The 19,775-nt window shown below is 46.2% G+C and overlaps 2 protein-coding genes across 3 annotated transcripts in view; one reads left to right on the forward strand and one right to left on the reverse strand.

Annotated features, from left to right (window-relative positions):
• The window catches only part of GLP2R (glucagon like peptide 2 receptor), a 59,876-nt gene extending 59,638 nt beyond the window's left edge, over window positions 1-238 (reverse strand). For both annotated transcript variants that reach the window (XM_004433063.3, XM_087440169.1), the window contains exon 1: window positions 50-238. In XM_004433063.3, the coding sequence (XP_004433120.2) occupies window positions 50-238 (189 nt within the window). The remainder of the gene's footprint in view (window positions 1-49) is intronic.
• A 2,970-nt stretch (window positions 239-3,208) lies between these two features.
• On the forward strand, window positions 3,209-19,030 carry GSG1L2 (GSG1 like 2). Its single transcript, XM_014789795.1, is given in 12 exon segments — window positions 3,209-3,250; window positions 3,400-3,424; window positions 3,427-3,489; window positions 3,492-3,599; window positions 10,135-10,155; window positions 10,251-10,303; window positions 12,128-12,152; window positions 13,171-13,242; window positions 14,075-14,146; window positions 17,352-17,462; window positions 18,781-18,858; window positions 18,861-19,030. Coding segments are annotated over 12 exon segments (840 nt in total).
• Window positions 19,031-19,775: the final 745 nt, after the last annotated feature.

The following is a 19,775-nucleotide window of genomic DNA, read 5'->3' on the forward strand; positions in this document are numbered from 1 at the left end:
GTCCAACTGATAATAATAAAACAATAATAATAATAAAAACTGCTCTTACTTGCTTGATGGAAGCCAGCAGCAGCAGGGCGAGGAAGGGCCTTGCAGCGGCCAGGAGAGAGCACTTCCTGTGGGAGGGGGGTGGTGTGGCGCCCCGGGCAGGAGCGATGCCCAAGGGCAGCACATGGACTCCAGGCAGGGGCCCCACTCTCCTTCTCCCAGGCCCTGCCCTGCTCGGCTCTGGCCTCATCGTCTCTGCACGTTCACAAGCGCGGGCACATTTCTCTAACAGTCCAAGATGTACCACAGGCGGCCTCCTCTTGCATTCCTCTCTGCACAGCGAGGAAGTGTTTGCACAAATCCTCTCCACGCCGCACCGCGAGCATCTGAACCAGTCTAGAGCGATCCACCGAATCTCCCAAGTTGCTCGTCAGCAGTGGCTCATCCTCCGCCCCGCCCCCCCAAAAGCAGGGAGGTTTTTCCCAGACCTTCCCCAAGTCAGCTGTGCTCCCTGGGACTTCCTCAGCGGAGGCTGCAGAGGAGAAAAAGCAAGGCCGTCAGTGGGTTCCACCCTTGAGGCCCCGCTCCACGCACGAGGCCGGGGTGGAACAGGCTTGGGTTCAAGCCGCCTAGGAACAGCTGGCAGGAAAGGATGGGCCTCGAGCCAGCTCTGAGGTGGGCCTCTTCGTGAGGAGGGACATTTCTTACTAAGGCACTAAGCTTGTCCTGGCTGGGGTGAGCGAGCCACACAGGCAGGGCCTCCTCTGGGCCCTGTTTATGCCAAGACCTCAAGACAGATGGTTGCCCGGCCCAGGGGAGAGCCGCTCCTGACCCAGGGCCTGAAGCAAACACCCAATCAGTGACTCGAGTTCTGGCTACACAATAATAAAACAACATGCTAAAAGGTCAACCCTCCTCCTGATCGTCCACTTCTTGTGAACACACGTCCCTCAGCCCTCCTGGCAGATCTTTTTATGGAATTCATGATCCATCACCTGCTAACTAACGTATTTGTACGTTTTCACCACAATTCGCATTTATAAAATCTTTTCACTCAATGTCCTATTTCATTCATCTTCACAATAACCCTGTGAGGGTATGATTATTTCTTCACTTGCAGCTGAGAAACTGAGGTTCAGAGAGCTTAGGTTGCTTGCCCAAGGCCACACAGCAAGTAAATGGCGGAGCCAGGATCCCCAAGTCTTCTGACCAGAGTCACCTGACCACAGCGACTCAGTTAGGCGCCATATCTCACCCTAACTTTCTAGATGAGTTCGTTTTCTCTAGTAGACTCATCACTGAGCCTCTGAAAGGCTCTGCTTGGCCCTTCTCAGTCCGTCTTTCCCTGTCCAGCTCCCAGGACCCCTTCCGAGTCTTCCTAGCCTCCCGAACTGGAGGCCCAGGTGGAAGATATCCTGATCGAATGAAACGCGGGTCAGCAAGAGATAAGAACATGTTTTCATTTAGGTTTTCTTTTCCATTCAAGTTGAACCGTAGGAGCTCATCTTGGTTAACTTATCTAACTGAGGGAATTCTAAACAGTTGGGGATGAGCAGGAGAGCATCACTTAATAGAAATCCTTGGAAATCTTAAAAACCCCACGTGCCAAGATTTTAAACCTTAGCAGTAAAATGTTCATAATGAACAAAATCCCCCAAAATGAACTCTTATAATGATCTGCTGTCTGGAATCAACGTGGTCATCTCTTTGGGACAGCAGAGAGTGGGATGAAGCTACAGAGAGAGAGAAAATTGCCCAAGTGATGGGCTCTGAGCCTTTTGATACAGCTATAAAGCTATTCTGGGACTGCACGTTAAAGATTATCTTCCAAGTTGCATGCTGGTAAAGAAAATGCCTGTTTGGTAAGAATATTCTATCTAATCTCTATGAACTTTTTCTTAAAGTATCCTTCTTCTAGCAGGACGGAGTTGGGGCCACACACAACTTCCCCATCCATTGGATGGGTGCCATCTAGTGATAAAACACGGTAGCTCCTCATCCCAAGGGACTGGGCGGCCAACCACAACAAATGCACTGGGCTCACGACTACTGGCAGCACGTAGCACAGCACCTTGGGCTTCGCCGGCAGGAAAGTACAGAGGGAGTGATCTTAACCCAGCGGCACTGCCTTGTTCTCCTACCGGCCCAGGCTGGTAGATTCTCGATTATAGCTGGGGGTCTTCAGGAGGTGTCTAACATGTAATCAAGACTCTGTGTGTTTCAAATGCCACGTGGAATCCTCTGCTACTCTCCTGCCTCACTGCTTCACCACTGTCCTCTGCAAAAGGGGGCACTGTCACCACCCCTGCAGTGCCCCCCTTTGGCAAGGACAGGAGCGAGGGTGCCACGGGCTCTGCCTGCCAGCTTTTGAGGCCCCAGGATGGTGCTGAATTCTGCACCCGTGTGGGGTGCATGCCACTCTCCCCTATTCTGCACAGCACTTGGGCCCTGAGGCAGCCCGCCTGTACCTCAAGTCTCTCAGTGTCCTTAGAGCAGGAAGTCGTCCTCAGCAACCCCTCTCACCGAAAGGGCTGGGCAGGGAACAGGCCAGGCAGGCCTCGCTATTACCTGTTTCTGGAATCCGACACTGAGGACCTTGCTCAATGCCAAGGGCAAGGGTGGGGCAGTCTCACCCAGACACCCACCCCAACTGCCCCGGTCTTCAGTCAAAAAACACGACAGCCAAAAGGGGGAAACAACCCAAGTGCCCGTCGACAGATGAATGGATCGACAAAAAGTGGTACATCCGCACAATGGGATATTATTCAGCCTTTAAAAGGAATGAAATTCTGACACACGCTGCAACATGGATGAACCTTGAGGACGTTATGCTAAGTGAAATAAGCCAGTCACAAAAACACAAATTCCGCTTATACCTGGAGTGATCAAATTCATAGAGACAGAAAGTAGAATGGTGGTTGCCAGGGGCTGGGGTGGGGGGAATGAGGAGTTATTGCTAATGGGGACAGAGTTTCAGTTTTGAAAGATAAAAAGAGTCCTAGAGATTGGTTGCACAATGCGAATGTACTTAATTATGCACTTAAAAATGGTTAAGATGATAAATTTTCTGTTATATATATTTCATCACAATTTAAAAAAAAAACAAAACACCTTCCTGCACGTCTACACCCTGGGGAGGACTGAAGGGCAGACACTGTTGAGAGAACAAGTCCCAGCTCTGTCCTTTCTCATGCGGCCTCCTCAGGCCACAGGCACTCACATGGACGCCACGCATTGGAGTGCACCCAGGTTCGCGGGGGACGTGAGAGGAGACTGTAAGGATGCCAGATGGCAGAGCTGGGGTGGGGGGGTTTCCATAACGAGGCTGGGCGGCGGCGATGCTCAACCCGCCGCCGCACACCTCATTCAGCGGCAGATAGGGCCAGGCGGCAGCGGGTGTGAGGGGACCAGAGAGTGGCAAAGCCACCGCACCAGGACCACCAGGAGGGCTGTTCTGCATTCACTTCAGCAGGGGCAGCACTGGGGGTGGCAGGAGGGACAGCAGGAGCAGGCTGTCCTGTCCATCTGGGAGAAGGGGGACGACAAGTTCATCCGGTGCAGGTTTCCCCTGGGGCTCGGGCAGTCCTGCCAGCAGAGCCTCAGCAGCACAGGTGAGCACGGCTGCAGGCTCTGGGGGTGACAGATGCAGGACAGCGGCCACGAGCAGGAGCTCTGGAGCCCGGCTGCCTGGGCTTGAGTCCAAGCTCTGCCACTGACTGCTTGTGTCTCCTTGAGCAAGTCCCTTCCCCTCTCGGAGCCTCAGTTTTCTCGTCTATAAAATAGCAACCATAGCAGGACTTGTTTCCTAGAGTTATTATAAAGATTAAATGACTGAGTTCACATAAGGCACTTGCAACAGCGCCTGGTTTATTAAATATTAGCTTTTACCATTTGCTAGTGTCACCCAGTCCCTGGAGAACCAGAAGTGGCCCCACCCAACTCTAAACTGCATCCCTGCCCTTTTTTTTTTTTTTGTGGTGAGGAAGATTGGCCATGAGCTAACATCTGTTGCCAATCTTCCTCTACTTTGTATATGGTACACCGCCACAGCATGGCTTGATGAGTGGTGTGTAGATCTGCACCTAGGATCTGAACCCGTGAACCCCGAGCCACCAAAGCAGAGTGTGTGAACTTAACCGCTAAGCCTCTGGGCCAGCCCATCATCCTTGCACCTTTAAGAGGTCATGGGATGGTTCTCTTAGAAAACAGACATTTATCACCACCAGGGGGAAGGGAACCCCCTTTAGGAGCACTTACCAGAAGTAAAACCCTTAACAAGTTAGACCTTTATCTCAGCCAATCCTTAAAATAACCCTGCAAAGTAGATCCTGTTCCCCCAGCTCACAAATGAGGAAACTGAGGCTCAGAGAGCAAGTTGCATAGCTGGTAAGCCCGTTCCCTTTCCCACCACGATACTCAGCCCCAATTCGTCAACATCCTTTGAACTTCCGTGGGTTTGGCAGGGTGGTGGTGAGGGGAATGGAGAAGGAAGAGGAGAGAGAAAAGGGAAGGGAAGGGTTAGGATTTGAAGCACATATTTCAGAAAAGTGTGTTTTTACCTCATAAGGAACTGAGGAGGAAGGAATTGGACTCCTGCAAACCCAAGCCCTTGCTCAGGGCCAGGATTCCTTTCCTCCTGGGAAAGCATGGTGGAAAGGAGAGGACTCCCCCACTCATCCCTATTTCTCTCCTGACTCAGGCTTATTACATTAAATTTCTTGTACAGCTTTTTACTTTTCCTGGAGTTTCTAATTGCCTTTTCTTTTCGCATACTCGTAGCACTAGTTGTTTACTCCTGAGGTCTAAGTAAAAGCCAAGAAGAAGAAACCCTCTGAGACACTGCCTGCTCTCCCCATCCCTGCCCCAGTGGTGGCCACAGAGGGGCAGTGCTGAGCCTCGCCCTCCCGCGTGTCCAGGTCAGTGCCTGTGGCCTTTGCTTTAAGGGTGGTGCAGACGCTGCAGAAGTACCTAGAGCTAAGGCTACTGGAGGGGCTTCCCCACTCCTCCTCTCTAGGGAGTGCAGCTATCTTCCTATAAGTCCACTCTCTACCCTCACGGACAGACACAGCAGGCTCATGATCCTGCATCTTAGAGGGTCCCCAAGACAGTCTCAGATTTTGGTTTGGAAAATATGGTCACATAGCAGTGTACAAATTGCTTGGGAACTTCCACTCCCTTTCCAAATCATCTGAGGACTGCCTACCTCTGTTTTCATAGCTACGTATAAACATCACACTAATTATCAAATGTTGGTGTGCATCACAATCACCTGGGGAATTTGTAAAAATCCGGGTGCCCAGCCCTAGAGACTCTCATTCAGTAGGTCTAGGATGGGGTCTAGAAGTCTATATTCCTTTTTTTTTTTTTAATATTTAACCAAGGTAATATTTACACATAGATAAGAAATCAAATCATTTTGAAAGGCTTATAACATTCCCCTGCCACTTCCTGCTCCATAACCTAATCCTACCCTTCAGGGGAAACCACTTTTAACTCAGTTATTTCTTCTGGTGTTTGCCTCCATGTTTCCAAAAAATATGCTGCTGTTGGTATGTCTTCATGTTAGATATTATCTATTGACTTCATCATAATAGATAACAACACATCTCTCACATACCACATCCCACATCTGCTCTGCCCTCTTCCTCATATAGTTATGTCGCTGTTTTATTCGAATCAGTAAGCCAATAATTTACTTAGACTATATAAATATTGTTCATCAGCGAATCAAGGAGGGTGCTATCATTACGTTAAATTTCTTATATAGCTTTTTGCTTTTCCTAGAGTTTCTAATTGCTTTTTCTTTTCCCATCCTCATAGGACTAGTTTTTTATTCCCCTCAACTCTTTTTTCTATCTGATGTTATCCGTATTTCTAATAAGTGCCCCTGGTGATTACAACACACACCAAAGTCAAAGAAGCATGACACAAGGTACAACAAAGCCCTCCAAAAAGAGGGGACTCAGAGCAGTGTGGAATGAATTCACTAACAACCATTTCCATGTCATGCAAAGGGCTAGGCGAGTGAGGGGATACAAAGGTGAGTAGTGAGAACCGAGATAAAATTAAAACGAGGAAAAATATGATAATGGTTATAACAAAGACACATACGATATGGGAATGGAAAGGAGGAAGAGGTTATTTTATTTCATTTTATATATACAACTCTGGGCATGGTGAAGGCTGTGTAAAGGAGGTGGCCACTGTGTCAGGCCTCAAAGCAGGAGTGTGATTTTAATAGATGGAGATTAGGGCCGAGGACATTCCAGGCAGACAGAAGGGAAGTGAGCAAAGGTCTGCAGAAGGCAAGACAGCCCAGGCATTTGCATCAGAATACAAGGCAGGGGAGAAGAGGAAACCCCATTACAGAAGAACTTAACTCACATGGCTCTTCAATGTCACCTGAAACACAAAGTCACAGTTACTCCAGGACAAGAAACTGAGCAAGACAATGTTTCCTAGAAAGAAAAAGCCTAATTGGAGAAAATTAGAAGTGTTACCCTGTGTAATGTTGGGGGAGGTGGGGCCATGGTAGAACCTGAACTTGAGGACAAGAGTTCAAAAATTAGGTGGATGCGAGCTGTGTCCCCAGTGACTAGGGGACACGAGAAAGGGCTCTGCTCGGGCTGGGCTTGAGGAAAGGGTGAACTGGAGATCTCATCTTTTAAGTGATATCAAAGCCACGAGATTCAGGGAAGACCAGAACAGCTGCAAGCCGTCTATGCAGACAGCGTGTGCCTCACTTTTAAACACTACGCAGGTAGATGTTATAAATTGTCCCCAGGCTTTCTGATAAAAAATTCTTGCCCAGGTGGAAGGAGGGGGCCTTTTCAACCTAAAACAGAGGCCAAAAGCACAGTTAAAGGGCTGTGTAAGGATCTTTCAGGCTCCTTCTTCTAGAGACCAGGGGTCCCCTTGGCACTGTTGCCAACACACTACACACACACACACACACACACACACACACACACACCACATTCTCATGGATCACACCACTGAAAGGTTTGTCATATATTGTCAGGAACACACGCTGAATTCTAAGGAGGGTTAATATTCTCAATGACTCATGGACAAAGCCAAGTAGAAATAACGAATGTATTTCTTGATCACTTTCTGATTTATGCACATCTTATACTCTTGATGTCAAGACAGAAAGAGAATTTAACAGGTACCTTGCTGGGTTTTCTCAAAGATTACTCCACAGAGATACTTTTTGAGATACTCTTTGCAAAATTAAATAAGAAGAGTTTTGATAGTCAAACAAATTTGGAAAATGTTGCATATTACATTTTCTTCTTGGAAATTTACAATGCACATTAGCATATTAAAACCTCTGAGAAGTGCCACAATAAGGAAAGCTGTTTACTATCACATTTCCCAGTGTTTCCCAAAATCAGTTGACCATAGAATAAAATGTCTGTGTACAATAAGGATTAATACTCCGTGAGACTAGTGTTTGGTGGAACATTCTTTGGAAAAGGCTGACCTAGAACAACAGAGTCATTTTACAGATGGGAAAACTGAGTTCTAGAGGCAGAAGTACCCACTGATGATGGTACAGCTAGATACTGGTAGAGGTCAACATGGAACTCAAATTTCTTACCTCTTAGCCCAGACTTTCCCTGTTACCCCACGATACCCAAAATTAACCGGAGGGCAATTATCTTCTAATTATCAATGAACATTGATACAAATGAAGTTTGTGTCCATCAATCTGAATAACCTCTGTTCACATTCTTATATATTTCCTAATATAAAAAAGTCATCCAGGAAACCAGGGTTTCCAAATATTGTCATCTCTTTATTAAGAAGGAGGAAAGGGGGACATTTTCCCCAGAACTCCCTTTTCCCCCAGAGAAACGTTATCACCTTCATGAGTTGCAAGATGCTCCTAAAGCAAAAGGTTTAGAATTAAATTTTTGTGAGACAATAACTAAAATAATACCAAACATATAAGGGAATAAAACAAAAGGTATACATCAGAGATCACAAATGCCTTCGGTAGGTGATAACAAAAGCCAATGATGCAGGGCTAGCCAGAACGCCGATGACCTCGAAATCTCATCCCCAGCTAGAGGGGGCAGCCCCTTGCTCAGCTCAGCTTTATGGTCATGTGGGCTTGTGAGCTCAATGTTGTCAGATCCCCTGATTTTTCAGAGGAAGTAAGATATCTGGATTTCCATGTGAAATTTCCCAATTTTAAAGTATCTTGAAAACATTGCATAGGCCCATGAAAGCATGTCTGCAGCAGAATATGGCCTGGGGTCCCCATTTGGAGATGACTCCACACACACGTATGCTATTTAGTCCAATTTATCACAAGTGCCTGGGAGACTTAGAGCATAAGAAAGGAAAGAATTACACTGGAGGCGAATGGGAAGGCACCCAAACAGTGCTTTAGAGAGAGGGTCGGAAGGGTGAGGGGAGCTAAGGAGTAAGGACTCCAGCCTGGGGAGGATGCTCCTGGGCCGTGAACAAGCCCAGGAAAGGAACCTCGGGGTGTCCAACCACCCCCAACTTTGCTGCCCCCGAGGCCTCACTGGATATTTCCCTTCTGAATCAGCTCCGTCTCAATCCCCCTAAAAGTTTACCTCTCGGGGATCCCTTACCTGCAGTGCTATTTCAGGACATCCTCTGCACAAGTCACCTCGAATAGCTCTGCACTTTCTTCCTGATGCCTCAAATTCCTCTAGAGGGAGACGGCACCTCTGATTCCACACTCTGAAATGAAGATTGGAAATGAAAAGTCCAGGTTGAGGCAGCGCTTAGACGAAATGTACTTTTCCTGAGGTGAATCGATTAGTCAACAAAAGGTGTTGCTTTCCAAGTCTATGCTGTTCTGCTAAACTCAAAAAGTTCAAGGACAGAGGTGCGCCCCCTTAGGGGTGGGGGTCGGGGGGAACAGCAGACGAGGGATGCCCGAGTCAAGCGCCAAGGGCCTGGACGCCGTTCCCTGGGTGGCTTGCTACAGCACTTGGCTGGCAAAGCGCAGTTGAGCTATGTAACACCCGCCTCTCTGGCTTCACGGGATTTATAAAGATTTCTCCTTTTAATCCCCCTGGCCTTATTCAAAAGGAACACCATTTTTGAGGATTCATATTAATCAAGAGGTCACTGTGGTCCGACTCTTTTGGCGCAGGCGACTCTCACCCTTCTAAGCTGTTGTGAGTTCTCTTAATCTCCTTGGCTGGCCTCCACCTGCTCTTCGCCCTGCCCCTGGCTCTGCACCTGGCCTCCTCTTTATTCCTGTGAAAGGCAGCCCCCTTCAGAAGACAAGACAGACCCTTAGTCCTCCATGCACTAGGTACAAAGACAGCAGGTGGTGACGTAGAGGAAGGTCCTGGGTCTCAGATGGGAAAGCCCAGTTTCAATTCCTGACTTTACCAGCCCGCTCGAGGCTGGCCTCCAAATCCGTGAAATGTGGAGATTTCTACTTGCCTTTATCAATAATTAAACACACAAAAAGGTGTAAGGCAGTTCACAAAATACTTTCACAACTTTCTCTTCGGAGGACTTTTATTACACCCATTTTGCAGATGAAGAAAGCGAGGCTGAATGGTCAAGAAACCTCCTATGATTACTGACTGTGGCAGAACCAGGCACAGAAGCCAGGCCTTTTGGATTTAAACGTCACATTGTGTCTATGATGTCCATCTTCTGTTCTCGCTGCAGGCCTGACTCACGGGTTGTGAGGATCTGATGAGATAGTGTGAAAAAAGTGCCGCGCCTGCCCCAATGTGCTCTGCGAGAGGGCAGGGGGTGAGTGTGGAGACTTCTCCAATGTTATGGGGACCTCCCTGGTAGAACTGGGGGGACTCAGATGCATTTTTGCTGCTGTGACCATAATACCGCCACTGGTGCCCAAATCAGAGAATCAACCAGGAAAAACGTCCAATTGCATCAACCCAAAGTTGACTTAATTAAAATGCTGCAGAGGCCACTGCGGCTAGAGATGAGCAGATGGGTCCTGATGCTGCTGCCCTCAGCCCCAGGCTGTGTAAACACCCTCCTTCGGGCCACTTGTTGTGGACGGTTATGTGACAGATGAATCCCTGATGCATATTCAAGTCAGAAAGCGTCCCAGCAGAGCCGCTCAACCACGTGGCTGTATCATAACCCCAGACTTTGTCGCTCTTCTTCCTGTAGACCAGCAGCAGCAGTGCAGAAGTGCGAAGGAATGAGGCCCAAGGGCACTTGGAGTTTAAGGGGGACAAGCACGCAAATCTGAAGGTTTATGGCCTTTAGGCCTGTACCGCCAAAAGCCTGCACCTGCGCATACACGTGGTCCTTCCCACGAGAGCCTGCTGGGGGGCAGGTGAATGCTGGCTTGTGCTATGGAAGCAAAAGTGTGGGCTCTGTGTCAGGAGGTCAGGTTGATGAAGGGAGGACATAAAAGCAGAGGAATGCAGACTTGCTGCAGGAAACAGGGAGCCGTTGTAAGTTCTTGAATAGGAAAGTTACCTGAAATTTTCTCTTCTATAAAAGAAAAATATTTTCTGAGGTCTAACTTACCCCAAACTTACTTCTGTCCCCAAGAACTTCCAGAAAAGTTAGATGGTGATCTTTGCCTTTGGGGTACTTACAGTCTAGGAATAAATAATGATTCATGCTAACCATATGCAAAAAGGCCCCAATAGAACTCATTTTATTCCAATAAGGTTTAAGTGCATATTAACTGTGAGAGAAGCTTTCCTATCTATTATCTCATTTAACCTGCAAAGCAAGGCTAATGTGGGGACTTTTGAATCGATTTTAGAGATAAGAAAGCCATTCCTTTGAAGAGTCAGTGATCTATGCCACCTAGCTTTTGCATCTTACTCTGTTTTAGCTCCTACCAGCCCAGACTGGGAGCAGCTCCCTGTCTGCTCCCGAGGGCATCCTCGCTTCCCCTGGCACCTTCTCTACTGTCCACTGGATTGGCATTAAATCAGTGATGTGGTGGGACCACACTGGGCTGGGCCTCTGCTGGCCTGAGTGCTAATGCTGAGTGCTAATGCCTCTACCTGCGCTGTCTTGTTTAGACCCACTTGTCTAAACCGTGCAGGGAAGAACCAGGTGATTTCCCAGGCCCTCCCTCCCACGCTACAGTCTGTGATTCTATTTGGGGCTCAAGTGCTAATGGAGAGAGACTGGGACCACCTCCCACCTGGGAAAGGACCCCAGAGGGTGAATTGCTGTGGTCTCAATCCTCCATCTGGCACACCCAAATCAGAATTTGATTGCATCCATACACCAAGTGGATATTCACAGACTTAGCTCTTTCAAGGGAACTACACATGTAACACCACAAGCTCTTCCAGCCAATGTGTGCAATGTGACAGAGATACTCACAGGCTAAACACCCCACAGGAGCACAAAATGAGTCTGGGGGTGGGTTTTGCCCAGTACCTGGTGCACACACACTAACTCCTCCTTTTCCATTCACACTCCAGAAAGCATGATGGAATGCAAGTAACAGAGATAGTTCTGAATCTGCTCTAATTCATTTAAAAAAATCATTACAAACTTTGTTACTTTCCCTCCAACCAGAAACAAATTATTTGAGACATATCATAATGGATGCTGTTCTAGAAACTAAGAACCACTGGTCTAAGGCTCACAGTCAGTCCGGATAGGCTAGGTTATGCTGCAATAACAAACAATCCCCAAATCCCAGTGGCTTAAACCAAAAAATCCATTTCTAGCTCATTCTGTATGTACTTTTCAGGTCAGCAAGGAATGTCTCCTCACTTAGCCATTCAGGGATGCAGGCTGATGGAGCTTCCATCTGGACACGTGCTCCTATGATCACAGAGGCAAGAGAATAAGAACTGGGTGGACAGTTGTGGACATTGGCTCTTAAAGCTTCTGACCAAAAGTGACCCCCTCCCGTCCACTCCCAATTCATCGGCCAGAGAAAGTCATACGACCAGGCCTGGGTCCAGGAGGGCGGGACTGTATCATGCTCCCCCCGGGAGAGGCACCACATGTCTGTGAACAATAATGATAAAGCCGTCTGTCTCACTCCCCAATCCCTGTTCACAATGACCTGAGATACACTTAAGGGGCTAGAAACACAGTCTCCCCCTGATTGTCAAGGTCAACCCTACTGATCAGTACAGTCTCTCTATCTGCTAGGTGAGATTGTGGCATTTTCCAGAGTATGACACCAGCTGAAGAACAAGGTCACCATCTCACTCATGTTCTGTCCACCAGCTCTGCTCACAATTTGGACAATTTTTATTGTTTTTGTTGGGGTGGGAGAAAAGATGAGAGGGTTATTTATGGTTTTTCCTTGAAGTCAAGCTCAAAAGCTAGAACCACTGGCTCTCTTCATGTGCCCTGTAGTCAGCGGTGCTGGAAAATGTTAACCAACTTTGCAGGGGTGAGGGGAAGCCCTGACTGGTAGCGTTTACCACTTCCCGTAGTGTAAATACTCCCACCACGGCCAATTTCAAGCTGTCGATGCCAAGTGAACGCAGAGCTGGGAAGAGATGAGCTCTGGCACATCACTGCCTTTTTCTTCTCTACAACTCTCATCAAATTTGTAATTGCATTCTTAGTATCTGTTTTCCAGGCCAGAATATAGGTTTTGTGAGGCATGGATCACATCCGTTTCATTCATTGCTGTGTCCCCAGCACCTAACTTACCTTATAGGAAGACTTCTACAAATATTAGTTTCCCTCCTGTGCCCTCTATCCATTCCCTTCCACATCCAGCACTGTTCCTTGAAGCCGCAGGCAGGATCCCGTCCAGAGAGTAAATAATTGGCTCGCACAGAAACAAATGAGACTTTGGTATCTCTAACCAGGGCTCTCAAACTCTCAGACTCCTCTGCCCCCTGTTTAAGTTTGTGCGTCTTCTTCTTTAAAAAGACAAAGATAATGTCTTCTAGTGGAATCAAAACAACACGTCAACTTTTGAACTGGGGATTGGAGACTCCTAGTTTCTCTCACGTCCCCACATCACAGTTTTGCTTAGTTTTTTCCATCCCAGCTAAGGACAATCTTTGCAAACTGCTCTTTCAAGCTCTAGGGAGCCCCCTTTTATTGCCAGTTTTCCAAGATTCAGCAGAGGTATCTGTGGTTTTCACCCAGTGGTGTTTGGTTTTTATTTTTTGTTTTAGAAGTGAACTAAATCAAACATCGTAGTACTTCTGAATTCTAAATGCCCAGCATCTCTCTCATCCCTACATTTTGCAGGTGTTTTGTGGCTGTCCATCGGGACTGAGGTCCTGAATATCCTTCGTATGTTGACAAGTTGTCTTGACATGAGTACAGCCATGTTTGGCCATTCCATTGACCTACAGCCACCAGCACACAAAGAAATATAAAGCTGCTTTCCGTGTGGTAAGAACTGGCCTTTCTCCCGGGAACTGGCATCTCTCCCACGGAGAGAGTTGCAATTTGTAACATTTCAAGGTTCTTTGGGCATCATAGCTTGGGGCAGACTGGCAGTCTGTGCCGGGTTGGGACGATAACCAGGAGGCTCAGTGCACGTATGCCACTGATAACCATTTGTGCATGGGAACACTGAAATACTTGCTCTGTAAACTCTGTAACTGCTTACTCTGGAAATTACTGATGCTATATAAACTGCTGGAAACTGAGGCCTAGTGAGAGTCTCACCTGTGGAGGGGACGCCTTGCCCAGGACCTCTGATGATGGGATTCCCGCCAAGCAGTGTCAATTGAAAGGATTTTCCCCGGCAGTGGGGCATGGATGTTGTGAGTAACCGATCTGATGTGTTTTCTTTTTGGTCAACCTGGTGTTTCTCTTTTCGGTTGATTTGTGTCATTTCCCTTCAGTCGATTTGAGTGCTTCCCTTTCCGATCCATCCGATGTTTTTCCCTCTTATTATATGATCTATTCGAATCTGCTGCTATCTCAGTCGATTTGAGTGTTTCCCTTTCTGATCGAGCTGGTGTTTTTTCCCTCGTATTATTTGACCTATTTGGGTCTGTTTGCGGACTATCGCCTTTACTCTCCTCTATATAATAAAATATACCTTCAATCCATTTGTTTGGAGTGGAAAGTTTCTTTTACGTCTCAGATCAAATCCCCTGAATCTTTCAAAACACAAGTGCCATCTTCCTGGTCTGCACAGTGAGTTATCACAGCTCTGGCTTCCACTGGCTCAAGGAGGATGCCTCCATAGCCGTCCCCTTGGTGCTTGCAGGTACTCTCCAAGCATCATTAGAACAGGCAAATTCCCCACGGCCGGCCCCAGAGGGAATGGCAAAAGTGTCGGTGGCCAGTTCAGCAGGACAGCTGGTCTACTTCCCTTTAGGGGAAGCGATGATGCTTTGGGTGACTGATGAAAAGAAAGGGGATAGACGCAGATGGAGAATAAAATTTATCAGTGTGTCTTTATCACAACCCTGGGAAGGGGGTACCTGCTCTAAGAACAGAAATTGCCCCATTTAGTACAGTGGTTAGGCATGAGTCTATGAAGAATTCCTGCCTGGGTTCAAATCTCTGTTACTTAATGGCTGTGTGACTCTGGGCAAGTTACTTACCTTCTCTAAACTAGCTATCTCAAAAGGCTATGGTGATGACTAAGAATGCGCCTAGTATATAGCAAGTATGCAACAAATGATAGCTGGTTAAAAATTATTATCCAAGTTTGGGGTAAATATCCCATAAGAATAAAGAACTCCTTTTTTTGGTCTTACGTCTGTGTTCTCCAAGCAACTTTTAGAGCAACTACGTTTGGTCTCCTAAGTGAGCCATTCCACCAGGAAAAGAACCCTGAACAATTGACTTCTTTCCCTTCTCTGGCTGGATACACAGGGCTCTGTTAGGTTAATAGCGTGTTAGTCCAGTTGGTAGATCACTTCTGTGCTTGATAAATGTAATGCATCTCTCCCAAGTCTTATCATCAGTGAGTAGGATGATAAAATCCAATTTCTGGATCTTCACAGCAAAGAAGCAGGCCATGGACTCTTGGAGACTCCTCCCAGGCCCTGGCACCCCCCAAGGTCCTCCCTGATCAAGAGTAGGCCTCCTTTATCCATTCTATATACACAATGGAATACTACTCAGCCATAAGAAACGATGAAATCCAGCCATTTGTGACAACATGGATGGACATTGAGGGTATTATGCAAAGTGAAATAAGTCAGAGGGAGAAGATCAAATACCGTATGATTTCCCTCATTAAGTAGTAGATAATAACAACAACAAACAAACACATAGAGACAGAGATTGGATCGGTGGTTACCAGAGGGGAAGGGGGGAGGGAGGAGGGCGAAAGGGATAATTAGGCACATGTGTGTGGTGATGGTTTGTAGTTAATATTTGGGTGGTGAACATGATGTAATCTATGCAGAAATAGAAGTATAATGATGTACACCTGAAACTTATACAATGTTATAAACCAGTGTTACTGCAATAAACAAAAAATAAAATAAAATAAAATTAAAAAAAAAGAGTAGGCCTCCTTCTGGATGTGTCTTCAGTTTCAACTGTGTGAATGCAACGTGAGGTGGAATGTTTAAGGATTTATAAGTGCAAGTACATCATAAGGACTTTAGACATTCCCATGAATATATAAATAATTGCGCCCACCAATTAAAACTAATTTCTCTTCTGACCACTGAAGCCAATCTCCAGTTGGCCACTGCCTGCTATGTCTATAAATTAAATTAAATTTATTAAATTAAAATATATGTGTAATTGCAGTCCCTGAAAAAGAAAGACAAAACAATGAAATAACTAATATTTAATAGTAAAATTCAAGGAAACTTTCTTGAACAAAAGACCAAAATCTATACATAGAAAGCTCCCTCCAAATACCTAGAAAAATTGGCACAGTACATTCAAGTCCTAGACATAGCCTACCAAAACTATTATAGGAAAAAAAAATCCTCTGGGTCACCAGGCCAAAAGACCAAGTCACTTACAAAGGAAAGAAAATCACATTGACAACCGACTCAGTTCCCACTGATTATTGACCCCTGAGTCTAGTGTAGCCAGAGCATATTCAGATTTTTATGGAAAGTATCCCAGTTTTTACGTGTTAGCAAACAATCCACATTAAAAAGAATAACAAGACAGAACACTGTAAAGTATGGCTTCAGGCCAAATACAGCTCAGAGACCCCTCATCTGTGCTGGGAAAGAGAGGATGTAACCTTGGTGCCTCTGAGCATAGGGACACAGGGGCAGGATAAAATGGAAAGAGGTTGTCATGGGAGGAATGACAAGGCAGAGGAACACAAACCTCTGTGTGGTTCAGGACTGTTAGAAATTCGTGGACAGTCACGCATCACTTAGCGATGGGGATACGTCCTGAGAAATGCGTTGTTAGGTGATTTCGCCATTATGCAAACATTATAGAGTGTACTGAAAGGGAACAAAGTTTGCCCCCTTAAAATGTGTCTCTTTAACATGAGGATCGTTGTAGGCTGATTATTTTTAAGAAACAAAAGACTCAGAAAGTTTTTCTTGTTACCTCCCCTTTAACTGCCTAAAAGAATTCAGATTAAAAAACTTGTCTCAGGGGCCAGCCTGGTGGTGTAGTGGTTAAGTTCACACACTCTGCTTTGGCTGCCCGGGGTTTGCAGATTCAGATCCTGGGCGGGGACCTACACACCACTTGTCAAGCCATGCTGTGGCAGCGTCCCACATACAAAATAGAGGAAGATTGGCACAGATATTAGCTTAGGACAATCTTCCTCACCAAAAAAAAAATCACCAACAACAAAAAACCTGTCTCAGGAAGCAAGCTATCACCTTAGCGTAACATATGAACTAGGTGGTAGACAGGGAGGAACCTAGAAAAGCCTGTTTGTTGGGCTCCCCTCTGTGTTCTTCCATTTCTGTGTGGCCAAACACTTGTTTTCCAAACCTTTGCTTTTTTTCACCTACCTGCGAATTGCCTTCCTTCCCTTTGAAGTCCCTGACTCTCCCCACCCCCAACATCTTCTTTTGTCTTTAGCTGAGGATGGTATTTAATGGGAGGGCTTCAGACATTTTGGTGAATCACTCAGTTTTCATGAGTTTCTTCCATGTACACATGCTATTAGACTTTTGTCTGTTTTCCTCCTGTTAATCTATCTCATATCAATTCAACTCTTAGACCAGCCAGAAGAACCTAGAAGGGCAGAGAAATTTCTTCCTCCCTTACAGTACTTATACAAACCTAGATGGTCTAGCCTACTTCACACCTAGGCTGTATGGTGCTAATCTTATGGGACCACCATCACGTATGCAGTCCCTTGTTGACCAAAATGTCATTATGCAGCGCATGGCTGTATATGTGAGACATGAAGGCCGCTTGGAAGGGCTCAAGAGGGATGCTAGTGGGCTCCTTACATCCAACTCATGAAAGACAGAGAAACTACGTTCTTAACCGTGGCTCACAAAGACTTCCCTGTGCAGGGTTCCTTGGCACGGTGGCCCACATGACATACACAACCATTTTTCCAATCACCGTGAATCTTGGACCAGAAGATTGGAGGCCTCAGACTAGGGTCTAGGGCTGGTCGTACTGGTGAGTTGCTGGCCAGGGTGCCCCAGCTCTGGTGGAGCAGCAGGGATGCACGCGGGTTTTAGAGGACCATTGACCTTGGTCATAGCTCTGCCACCTACTACTCTCGTGACTTTGGATGAGTTCCTTAACCTTTCTGTAGCCCGATTTCCTCATCTGCAAAGTGATGATACCCATCTCAAATGTTTTTATAGGCATTTAAAGAGAATATGTTTCTAAAATTCTCGGCACAGAGTAAAGTCCTCAAGAAATGCAGACATTGTTATTATTACATTCTTAAACACAGCTTCAGGGGAAATGTCCTGAACTATAACTCCTAAATACTTCAATGGAAGAGACTCAGCCCCTGTTCCTAACGGAAAGACAAGGCCATGACATAGAAGTTCTGTCTCTAACAGAAAGACTCAGCCACGTCCTATAATACTGCAGGGGTTCTCTTTGATATGGACCTTAAAGCATAGCTCCATCTTAAAAATATATGTACATATACTTACATTTTCATCCCGTATAACAAACTCTTATGTTACTTTCCTCTTTGTAAAATAAATAACACACTCAGGGCTCACTCCCTCATCCTCCTCTTCCAGGGTTTGGTGAACACATCTGTGTTGCTGTTATCCATAAGCTTCTTCATTGTCAAGTCACATTTAAGGAGACTGGAAGCTCTGGAGTGGAGGGGGACTTAGGTACTTGTGGGTGATTGGATGTGGAGCCATCTGTTTTACCTGGGAATTCCACCTTACGGACACATACGCAAATGTCAGCGTATAGAGGTTCTCCCTCAGCAACCACTCTGCTGGGTTCTGTGAAAGATGAAAAGTGTAGACCCTCAGCTCAGAAGGCAATAGGCTTCCAGAGGATAAGGATACACAAATAACAATGCCCCATGCCAGAGTCCTGGGTTAGAGCCAACAACAATAACAAAAAGTAACACTCACATTCAGCAGATACCAAGCTGAGTTCTTCCCACGCAGTAACTCATGGAATGCCTCACAACCACAGTGTGCACAGTGTTACTGTTATTCCAGTTTTGCAAATGAGGAAACTGATACAGAGAGGTGAAGTCACCAGCTCAAGGTTGCGTAGTTAATGAGACAGGTGCAAACTCCCAGTGCAAACTCAGCACAGTGACTCCAGAATCAGTTCTCTTAGCCATCAGGCTACAACAACACATTGGCTGGTCTCTGGGATGGATTTGAGATCCAAAATTGAGGTCCAAATTAGGTAGACCCAGGAGCTGGTGTTTCACCAGACTGCCCCCAGCAGGGCGCCCTGGAATCACAGCCCTGCACCCTTTCCTAACTGTGCCTTTCGTTGACCGCCTGGCCTGGGGTTCTTTTACCCGCTGCGTGGCTGTGTCCATCGTGGTCATGAGCAGGTACACAGCAGCCCACCTGGAATCACAGAGAGGCAGAGGGTACAGAAGAGCAGTCGGCACTCTCAACACGACTTCCCGGAACCCAAGGCTTCAGAAAGTGTTTGAAGCTGCTCCCAGCCCTCTGGGCATGCCTTTGTGAGTATATCTGAGCACCTGCCACCAGGTGCCCCAGGCAAGCTGTCCCGGTGTTAGCCAGCGCTCGTGGCTGCCAGATCTGCACGGGCAGATAAGCCAGGCACTTACTTCCACAATGAGCATCTCTGAGGTGGGCTTCAGAGAGCCGCAGTCCAGGTAAACCTTGCACCCACCATCTCACCCCTTCACTAAACACCTTTGGCTTCAGCCTCTGATTCCTGTTAAAATGCCAGTATCTTTAAGTGAGATAACACTTACAGAAGATATCAACCATTGACACTCTAGTATAAATGAGCATCTTATGCTTTCCTGGCAGTGAGTTTAATAATGGTAACGAAGAAAGAGGGAGCGTGTGGGCACTAAGAGTAAAAGAAGTTGAGGAAAGAGGAAAGCAAGGCTTTAACTACAAAGAATGTAAAATGTGTTTCCCACACAGGTTTGTTGACAGAAGAGTCCAGAAATTTTTTTCTTTAACTGACACACAATTTGATAGTATGTGTAACTATCCCGTACTTTCTTTTTTATTTTAATCAATAAGACATGAATTTAAAAATGTTTTATGTTATTTTAAAAATATGCTTTTTTGAAATTTCCTAATTTCTACCTAGTGTAAAATCAGTTTGGAAGGATAATCAAACAATAAAACAAAATGAGAACAGTCAAATGGAATGACATCTTATCACAGTTAAGTGGAACAAATGTTTGAATTGTTGTGCTTAAATTAAATTGCCAGGCCCTTTTGCTTCTAAAAATAAACATTGCTAAACATTCGAGTCTTGTTTGAAGCAGTGGCATGCGGCCT

This window comes from Ceratotherium simum, chromosome 16 (assembly GCF_057802395.1).
Source record: "Ceratotherium simum simum isolate JZ-2026a chromosome 16, ASM5780239v1, whole genome shotgun sequence".
In the NCBI taxonomy this organism is placed as follows: Eukaryota; Metazoa; Chordata; class Mammalia; order Perissodactyla; family Rhinocerotidae; genus Ceratotherium; species Ceratotherium simum.